The following is an 11,279-nucleotide window of genomic DNA, read 5'->3' on the forward strand; positions in this document are numbered from 1 at the left end:
TATTTGTACATAGTGAAGTTGCGCACCTACACCTGGTCACCCACTTGCCTTGGTCACACCCACTCCCCCCTCCCCACCCCCCCCCCCCCCCCCCCCCCCCAAAAAAAAAAAAATACTTTTTTTTTCATTTCTTATTTTTCTTATTATTTTTTTTTCAAACCTTCCAAGTTGTACCATTCCCCGACCTCACTTCTCCACCCCACCCCCCACTTCACCCTTTTACCCTTTTTTTTTCATTTTTAATTTTCAATCAATATTTATAATCAACATGTGAAGTTTTGTTTCCTCTCCCGTTCCCCTGCACCCCCACCCCTTAAAAAATTATTATATACATATATCTATATATAGATATATATATTTCCATTCCTTTTTTTTTTTTAAATGTTCAAACCTTCAACATGTTAAGTTATGACTGCACAAACCTTGCCCTCAGCCATGTTCAAGGTATCTTACCTGTGTTCTCTTAAGGACATTTGTTCTTTTAAGTTCAAATGTACATGTTAAACAGCAACACCTGGTGCCAAACCACTCAAAGACAATATTTCGTTCTAGTTAAACTTCAATCTCACATTTCAATTAACTGCATTTAATTTTTAAAGCTAAGCTTATTACAGTAAGCATATCCCATTCAAAATAAATTCTTTAGTCAGGATCAAAGTATCATACATTTATTATGTACTCTTTAATTAAACATTTGTTTTCTGTTAAATTGATTTTGACTAATGAAATTATTTGCTTCTTATTAACATCCTTAACTTTTTGCCGGATATATTTTTTTGCCATTCCTCACCACAAACCCTTTCGGCGGGGGATACCAATTCATCGAATTTGCTTGTTAATATATAACTCAATGACATAATAAACAAACTGTGTAATATGCGAGATAAATCTGATAAATCATGCGAAATGTAAAACGTATTAACAAAAAATATAACACGTCGAATTGAAATTGTATCGAAACACTTAGATAATGATGGAAACGGTATTCCAGCGACCACTCCATTATAGATTATGACCTCGGTCTTAAATTGCTACTTAAACATTCAGCTGGTCATTCATAACAGATGTCGATATGAATCATACTGCGCATTGTTAATCAAATGTTAAACAAAAGTATTGCTTTTCACTTGGTATGAATTTGCATATAGTAAATAAATGATGAGTACATAATAAATTATGTATAATGTAAAAGTGAAGCATAAGTTTTAAATATCAATTCTTCCAGATCAGTTGCTATAGGTTCTAAGGGACGTAATCGCAGCGTGGAATTGCCATGGTAACATGAGAAGAAACAAATGACAGCATTCTACGATTTGTATACCGAGCATGTTATGTTTTGCTATCGAAATAATGTTTATATTTACAATAAAAACTAAATTATTATTTGATTTAACGGCAGTTTATTTATTATTTCATAAATATTTCTTTATTTTTGCTATTTCTATACTTAACGAATTCATTTTAGAAACATTCTGCGAATGCTGAAAGTAAAACTGCAAAACGTTCTTTGTCTCTAATTTACTTAAGGAGGTGTGTGTGGGGGGGGGGGGGGGGGGGGGGGGGGGGGGTGCGTAGATGTAATCACATTTTAATCACATGTTTTCAGCAGCATTTCAGGTTATGTTAAGATAGTGGACCCGTAATGGTAATGTTTAACAATTGCATTAACGTTATACAGTCTTGAAGTTAACATTGTTTCGCACTGTGTTGCTTTTTTAAACTACTTTTACCGTGTCGTTTTTTTCTTTTAGATTTTTTTTTTCTTTTTTTATTTAATTTTGTATAATTTATGTTATTTCCTCAAATTACAAATTTCAAAGTGATAACCACTGCGCAAACGATCGCAGATAATTCATTACACCAAATATTTTGCTAAAAGAAACCTCAAAGTATTGCGTAAAAATTATAACACACGAAATAAAAATGTCGATTACAAATTTTTCTGGGGAGCCTCAAGTAAAAGGATTTAATCGGACAGAAATTAAGCGCCAACACTGAAAAAAATATGGCTAAAAAAACAAAAAAAAATAAACATAGGGTAGAAGTAAAACCTACCTATATTTCAGCAAGAAACGGCTAATCAAATGAAAAATTTCCGCTTTTGTACAACAAATCAATGATAATAAGTCTTGAAAAACACCAGCTTATCTTACTAAATAAAAGAAATATAATGAAAAAATGAAAAAATGTTGGGTCCTAGTGAGGCTTGAAACTACGCCCTCCTGAGAAAATAGTTAAAGTAGTCTGATGTTAGAAATTGAATACTCTGCATAAAATGAGGTATACTATTACGGGTCTGGCAATTTTCCTAGCCATCGTATTAGGGAAGGAACATGACTAGACCATAATCATTAACGGTCCGGTTTGAAGCGGTGTTCGAGCTTAAAATAATTGCTTATGGTAGAAATTGAGTACTCTTCAAAATATGTGGTACACTGTTACGGGTCCGTCCATTTTGCTAGCAATCGAATTAGGGAAGGAACATGTCTAGACCATAATCATTACCAATATTTCCTAAGATTATTTAGGTTTCTCTATGTTCTAGTTCAGGCTATTTGCGACTCAAGATAAAAGACAACCGCACGTACGTTTCTCTATCTTACTGTGCTAAGTATATGTAAATATATTTAAAGGAATTTTTTTCCTTTGGCATTGAATTCACCGTAATTTACTAGAACAGTATTAAAAATATTAAAAATGCAAGTCTATTCAACCTGATTAATGTTCATACATGATTTGGGGGACTGCATATCGAACTATGAATGCTGTTTTTGTTACCTCTATATGTTATCTGATATTATGTCCCTCAGTGCTTTTTTTTTTTTTTTTTTTTGGGGGGGGGGGGGGGGGGTTCCGAAAGGTAAAATATCGTTATATTATGGCTGCTTTTTTAAACATGTATTAACATTGACTGTCATAATATGCGAACCAAAAATTCAAGAGTAAAAGCCGATGGTTTATTCATAGTTTTAATTTTGCAACGTAGGGTAGTTTTCACATTCTTTACAACTTCCTTTTTAGTTACTCCATTTCTTGTATTTTCTCTTTCTAATACCTCAATTTAGATTGCAATGTTCCTAACCAGAAGAAAGTCTTGTATTGCTCGTGTGTGTACCCCTTAAAACTTACACATTGTAAGCAGTTGCATTGTCCTTAGGTTAGTCTCCTAAACACTAATTATGTTATCCCCAATGGAGCAAACACAGTGTATTTTTTCACCATCTATAGTCTGTAGTATCCTTATACTACCTTCTTAAGTTAATCAAGATGATTAATCACAACGTTACCATATGCTCGCCTTAATTTGATATGGAAAAAAATGATATCTAAGATTTTACAAGCATCTTCCCCGCACAATTTTCATCCAGTGTTTTGTGGTAGCCAGCCTTTCTGTACTTTCAGTACTTTGATTATTTCAAAACGTCATAATAGTGTGCGATACCTATACGTGTGCGCTCTGTTGATAATCACGTGATGTTTTCTGACGGGAATTCCGTTTTCTTTTAATGGACCAGGAAACTCTTATCAGAAATTGTAGACGAATGTTTGCATCTTAAATTTATTAGAAAAACAACGATTTTCAACAGAATTTGATGAAAATACTTTGTAAGAACATCGAATATGCAGCATACGTGATATATAGCAAACGTTAGATATTTAAAATCTGACACCGCCATGTGTGGGTTAGTCGCTTTAAAGAGACCTCCAGATCAACGTTAAAATTTCAAAAAAAAATAATAAAAGAAATAGCAATTGAAATAAGATATGGAAAATAATTATTGAAAACCAGTATTGTGTTTAAGTGGGCGATTTGATGTGTATGACACAAACTACAGTTAAATGTCTTCTATTTTACATACACATTCAATTCGTGACTAACGCTTTTATTAGTTTTCTGCGTAATACTATAGATGTTTATGAAGATAACAAGATAACCAACGGACACTTTATATATTTTTCTATTACAGTTATTAACTACAGATAGTATTTTCTAAATTTCGGAAACTGGACATACATCTGGAGGTGTGCAGCGTAAAGCGCTTGTTAATTTGGTAAAAAACACCAAATTTGGATGCATATAGCCATACGCTTTATACTGCAATTGTTTCATTATTTTTAACATGTGTTGACAAAATGTATATGAAAGTTTCTTTTAACAATGCCTAGCCTTAATTCACACAAATGATGCGGCATTCAGTGAGGTGAAAAGTAAGTTTTAAAATCATGCCTTAAGACCAGCAAAATGGTAAAGCTACGTTAAACCGTTTTAGCTTTCTTTTAAAAGTGTTAGCTTTTGTTTATCAATTCTGCATTATTTATGGATTAATTATTATAACGGATTTAATAAGACAGAATTCTTACTCAAACATTGAAAAATTAAAGTCTAGTCAGGTGGGACTGTTATAAACTTTGCTCACTTCATTCAAAAATAAACTTTGGGCAGAAATAAAACCTACCTACAATTCTTCCACAATATGTAATCTAAAGATTAAAGGCAAAATAGAGAACTTTTACAAAATAGAGAACTTTTACCGCATGTAACTCAGTTTTTTAAAGATTTCTAACTCTGCCCCCCCCCCCCCCGCTTCTGTTTCAGAAGTAAATTCACTTTTAACAGCAAGAAATTGCTTATCAAATAAAAATTTCCACTTTTGTACAATGAATCAATAATTAGTCTTTAAAGCAGTAAAAACCTACTAGGAAAAAAAGGAAAGTAAGGAAAAAATGTTTGGTCTCAGTGGGGCTTGAACCTTCGCCCCCTGGAAAATTTCACTCAAAGTAGGTTTATTGTAGGAATTGAATACTCTTAAAAAAGGAGGTATTCTATTACAGGTCTAATACCTTAAGATATTTAATACAATTATCTAATGACGAATGTGAGTATAAAATTACTATTGTTCTTATTCATATTGAAATTCATGTTATCATCGTTCACAGGCATGCGAAAAGGCACTTAAATCTGCACGATATTCGCAGGATGCAAATGATGTACCAAAAGGAGGCCGTAGTCACAACCTTACTTCATTAACATCAGATCCCGAGATGAAAGAGCAGGTAGCTTCTTGTATATTAACTAATTTTAACGTACAATTTCTTCTTCCAGACTTTCATTTCAATGTCACAGAGAGTTTCAGAACAAAAAATCTTCAAGCTTTTGTCTCAGCTATGGGTCCATATTAAAGGGATAGGCTCGGACGATCGGCATGTAATATGTGTATAGTAATTGAATCTCTCGTATGTCCGTAAGTCCATCCCTATGCAAATATGGAAGTTGAACATAGTAGGCATAGAGCTACAGATCCATATGATTACACCTTTGCTAATCCTATTTGTGGTACAGTTTAAAATATTTTTATGGTTACTGGGAGAAATGCTGTATCTTCACTATAAAATACCTAGTGATACTTCTTTTTATTATCGAAATGTAAAAAGGTATTTTTAAATAAACAAGCTGAAAAACATCACTTTTAGGAGAAGCACATATAAATCATTTGCACATACATATATCTTAGCTGCCTTTGTTGTGAAATTGATTTATTTCATTAAAGTATTATTTTCCTCAGTAGGAAGCATTTTAAACCACAAACTGTAGTAGGACAACCGCAACCCAAATTACAGTAAAAACTAGGAACGGGATTGACTGTTCAATATCATATATACACTTCCGAAGCATAGTTCAGTTTACAGGAACAATGTTTTGTTGAATAATAAGAAACAAAGAGGGTTTTTTTTTTTCATTGTTTTGCACGCTTTCTTTCAAAACATTTTAAACTGATCTTTTTCAGATTCTTTGCATCAAATATCAAAGCACTTCATTTGTAAATAAAAATTCTTCACATTTCACGTTATTATTTTTACTACATACAGGCACGTATGATTGAGGAGAGACTGGGAAGTCATGCAAGATTGAGATATCCCGACGCATTATCGAGACCAAAGATACCGTCGGACATTTTCAATAAAGAGGATGCTGAATTTAGTATCAAAATTGCAAGGAGGATAGTGGCAATGGTGGAGGATTTCATATCATAATTTAGACGACATCACGTCACTGATATGTTCTACAAACTGTTTAATAGTTAAATTGATTCAAACAATTTTTCTATACAGAGCTTTGTTCACAGTACAACCAGCGAGGTTTTTTTTTTTTGTTTGTTTTTTTTTTTTGTTGTTTTGTGTGTGTGTGTGTGTGTGTTTTTGTTTGTTTTTGTTTTGGTTTGTTTGTCTATAAACAATGCCGATACACATTTTATTTATTCTCTATTTGAGTTCGGTTTATTAGTAAACGATATAATATGAAAGCATTTGCAGTAAACTGTTGATGAATTATTCTAGATATGACTGCGTGCATGTTTTGACTTGTACATATTGTTATAGAACTGAATTTATTATTGATTTTATTTGTCTTAATATTGCATAACTTCGTCATTTTATTTTGTTTTACCAGCGCAAGTATTTAGTTTCGCAAAGTTTGTTCCCTTAAATGTTTGTACATAGAGAATGTATTTTAATGATATCCGTAATTTGTATTAACATAAATGTTGCCGTGTCTATTTCTCTGTACAGGTGTTTGAATGATATTTCTTCCTCCTTCCGTTATTTGATTATTTAGTTTGTCAAAGTGATTCATACATACCATGTTGCCTGCATAAATATCAGTTTCATAGCTACAAGGAAGTCAGATATCAAATAACAGTTGTGGAAGAATAGAAACATACTTGTTTTAAATTGTAAAGTTGATGTATAGTGTCCTTTTTGTAAATAAATTGCAACTGTTGAAATATGTATAAATGTTATGAAATATTTTTTTTTCAATGAAATAAGGCATCAATTGATTGTCCAAAATTGAAGAAAAAGTTACTTGTTTTTAATATGACTTTTTTCAGTTTGTGCTTTGGCCAATTCTTATGTATCAGTTTATTTTCCATTTAAATAATGCCTTTAGGTAGACATGTACTTGTTTTCGAAATCAGTCTTATGTATAATGTGCGTTTCACAAGCTTCACTCTTTGTAATTAGAAGTTGAGATTGGTGTAACACAGTGATTTCATTATAAAATGTTTGCATGTTCCATAGGTATGTCCATGCACTTGTATGATTGTTGGAAATGAACCTGCATACTTTTACAGTAAGATTTCGACCCGAAGAAATTGTTAGAACAAACAGCATGTTTTATCTCATGTACGATTACTGTTTATATATCTACAAAAATAGCAATATGATTTGAACACAACCATTTGGTATAATTGTATACCATCTTACATTTGTATAATTTTGCTGATGAAGTAACATTGATATTGTCTGGTATCAAATGTCGTCACTTTTTGTTCGAGTATCGCAATGTTCGGCAAAACTTAGAACCGTGAGGTTTCGCTGTTGTTATGAGTCAAACGAAGTCCTGAGTGAGGTAGGATACTATTCAATGTAGTTTTTAATGTTTACTTGTACATGCCCCACTCCCCACCCCCATTTTAATGCCATATGTAATTAGTTAACGTATCACCCTTTGTACTGAGCTATTTACCAATTACAGACCGTATATGTACTTGCGGTAACATTTTCTTTGTATTTGTATATATCAGATATGTGAAAACCACAAAATATATATTCTTATAACCTATATGCATATGATTTGTCATCAGTGTATGCGTAAAAAATGTCATCCGCTGGAATGTTCATCCACATAAGTTGTTAGCAAGTTCCATGTGTGTGCGGCGGCCTTAAAGTGTGCCGCAGCCTGTACGTGTGCCACGGCGTGATAATTGATTTTTCTATTTTCCTTTCATTGACGTAACAATCGTCTCTGGTGTTGCTATTCTGGCTTAAAGGATATATAAGTGTCGTATTCAATAATAGATATACATGTGTAAAGTATTGTGCAATGTTATTAACCGCTATACAGATGTTGTTGTCAAGTTTTTAATATTTCACTATTTGCAAATGATATGATTTTCATTTTACACTTGTATATTTCAAATGAGTTTGTAACTAGACAACTATACACGACTCTGCTGTTTAGATTTTTCTAGTACATTGAATATGTCAGTAATTAAGAGATATTTTAAATCATACTTTAAAAGATTTAAAGTGCACTCAATAAAGTAAATAGTATATAAGATGTATATAATTTTTACAAAATGCGTTTCATAAAATTGAAAGTGTATAATTATGTAGTTCTTGAGTTACTCAGTGGAAACTGTTTTCAGGCTCTAGATCATGACCTTTAATTTACTGACCTATAAAATATCATGAGTCATTTATTGATCCCAGGAAGTTTGAATGTAGCACCTGTCAAAAGATTCCTCGGTTATTGAGCAGATACCATTTTCGGAATCAAGGTCAGTGTGACTTTGACTTTTGAGTTACCTGCCCCCTAAACAACTAAGGAATCAGGTAATCAGAAAATAATGTTCGGTGAATGTAGGCCAAAACGTTATCTTTGCAAATGTGTGGAAACAGACTTAATGACCCTTAAACAATTAAGTTCGACTTGTGTGGTTTTGCGCACTCTCTAGTTAATTTATTAATCGGACATTAAAAGGTCATCCGTCCTTACGGACATACATATCAACAGTCAATGAGCCAAACAATATACTCTCTCTTCTTAGAAGGAGGAGTAGTGGTATAACTACAGTCATACTTATCAACTATTCATGGCCTTTGCGTTGTATATTTTTCTGATTTACAACAATCTTTAAAAAATGGTGATAAAGTTTGGATTGTACAAAAATACTTGATATATTTGCCTTATTTTTATATTGTGTGTATATCCCTTTGAATTACATTTGCTCTGTGCCTTCATGATATGTTTAGTTAATTTATATAAAAACCAGTATTTTGTTATATCGAGAAAGAGTTCAATTGTATTATAAACATGTTGTTGCATTATAGGTTAGTTTTATGCTAGCAAACACTAGTCCTGACATTGAGTCATTAAAATGTGTTACGGTATTGATACACAAGGATATGTCTTGTATAGTTCAGACATACATGTTTCAATTTGTAAATATACCAATATGATTGATATTGGTTTGATACGGATGTTTGTCTTAAATTATTTTAAAACTGTTTTATAACTGTGTTTTCAAATGCTATAGCAAATTGTATTGCCGCGTTTTTCGTTCCAAGAATAAGTATTGCTGACATTTTACATAATTCAGTTTTATATATCATATCAGCAACGGTTATCATATACAGATATAACTTTGATGTCATGTTCTATAAACCATTGTGTCTGCTATTCTAAACAACATTATTCTATTATTTTGTGATGCAATTGTATTCTGTTCATAAAATAGTAATGTCGTTGTTTTGCAACATTATTATGTTTTGTAATATATGATTATATTGAACATATTCTGTGTAGGAATAACATTGTAAAAATGTATTGCTAAGCTTAAGGCATATTTACATGTATAAAAGGACCTTTCCGATAAAGGTAACGCACATGATAATAAATTAATGCAAGGGTGTTTGAATACTGTACATTTTGTATGATGTAACCATAGCCACTAAGCCCACTTTACTATGTAGACTTATCCATTTAAGATGGTCAGTCACATTTAAGCAAAATTTTTTTGACAATTTTCTCTTTTCATATGTTCTGTTAGAGATCTATTTAAGGAAATATGGACCCATTATATAGCGTTAGATCGTGTAACCAAGGTGTATTATATTATGTACTTGATTGAAAAAGCTGAGTATTTCCTTTGATTTCAATATAATTTCTAGTTCTACATTTTAATTGGGTTTGATAGGTATCGGGATATTTCACCAATCTGAACCAAAAGCCAGGGGCAAGTTTTAAAACTATGTTTAGCTTCCAAATCCATAAATTAATTTCCGATCTATCTTAAATAAGTAAAGGAGATCTTGGTTAAGGTAAAGGGAGGTAATAATATAATTTTAAAACTTGCATTCACTAATGAATTTCAACAAAATATGTAGCTGTAAATGCAAACCTTTAGGAAATATAATACAATATGTCTTATACTTATATCATTCCTTAAAGTTATCTTGGTCTAGCAACCACGATAAGAAAATCAAATTTGAAAAGATTCACAAGTGAAAATCTTAGTTGTTTTAGTCGGTAAGCGAACACTGATAATTGCAAATGATAAGATGTTAATATTTCAGACAAATTTGTTACTTGACCAAACTCTGATTAACCATCTTTATTAAATATTCCTATAAATTTTGCTGGAAAGGTCACTGTGAAGATTACCACAATTTATGTTACATGCTTACAGCGCGGACTTTTCGCTTTTTACACCTGTCCTATGTATTATTTGTTATGAGTTTCTAACAGCCAATATTCATGATATTGTATTAAATGATAAGTATATTATGTATATTATGATGTATGTATTATGATAAATGGTATCTAGAAGTAATACATGACATCAGCAGGGACTTACATGTAGTTTAGCATATACAGTGATATATGCTTAACCATGGGCATGATCCCACTGAAATGTTTGTCTCTGCTGCTTATTATGTCTCCAGTGACATTGCGGAGACCATTTCTGTTACAAGCTATAAAAATAGTGTTAAGTATCACTGTGCACAGTATCATGTTTTATAAAATTTATTGTATGCATAAATTATTTTATAGAGATGATTTAAATTGTATTGCTATGCAACACAACACCATTTGCGTTGTTATGCAACATAATTATTTCTGAATAAGTAAACAAAAATGTCACTGTTAGTCGACATTACTGTTTCTTAATTATCATTATGAATGTCGTTATTGTGCGACATAATTCTAACCCATTTATGAGACTTGAGACAAATACTGAATAAAAATATTGTTTATCTGAAGATGATTGTTATTCTATTAATCCTTTTTCTTGTATGAAATGCTTTACAACAAGGAGTATAATAATTTTCAGTTCGTGAAGTTAAGCTTTAGTTCTTCCGAAGTTCATATTCAATAATCCAAAGATGTTTGTTTTATGTATATATGAAGTAGTTCACATATTAATTACTCACATAGAAGGAATGTAGAAATTTATGAAATTAAGAAATATTAACAGATTAATGGATTAAATAGCCTAGAACAGGAGATCGAGCGAAGAAGAAAAATTGTCGTCCTCCTCAAGATAGAATGTTATGTCCTAAATCCCAGATGTTTCTCGGTCTTCACTAAAATCTAATATTGCAGTCCAGATTGAAACCACAGACACTTAGGTTAATGAACCCCCGACCTATCTCCGCCACTGCCAATTGTCAGCCCGCCACTGCCAATTGTCAGCCAATACCATTGAGCCTTTTAA

At 32.0% G+C, this 11,279-nt stretch overlaps 1 protein-coding gene across 1 annotated transcript in view; it reads left to right on the top strand.

Annotated features, from left to right (window-relative positions):
* The window catches only part of LOC123549483 (sacsin-like), a 115,656-nt gene extending 104,832 nt beyond the window's left edge, over window positions 1-10,824 (top strand). The window contains exons 17-18 of the mRNA XM_053546697.1: window positions 4,939-5,055; window positions 5,869-10,824. Of these exons, the coding sequence (XP_053402672.1) occupies window positions 4,939-5,055; window positions 5,869-6,033 (282 nt within the window). The 3' untranslated portion in view covers window positions 6,034-10,824. The remainder of the gene's footprint in view (window positions 1-4,938; window positions 5,056-5,868) is intronic.
* The last annotated feature ends 455 nt before the right edge of the window (window positions 10,825-11,279 follow it).

Source organism: Mercenaria mercenaria, chromosome 6, assembly GCF_021730395.1.
Source record: "Mercenaria mercenaria strain notata chromosome 6, MADL_Memer_1, whole genome shotgun sequence".
NCBI classification, from domain to species: Eukaryota; Metazoa; Mollusca; class Bivalvia; order Venerida; family Veneridae; genus Mercenaria; species Mercenaria mercenaria.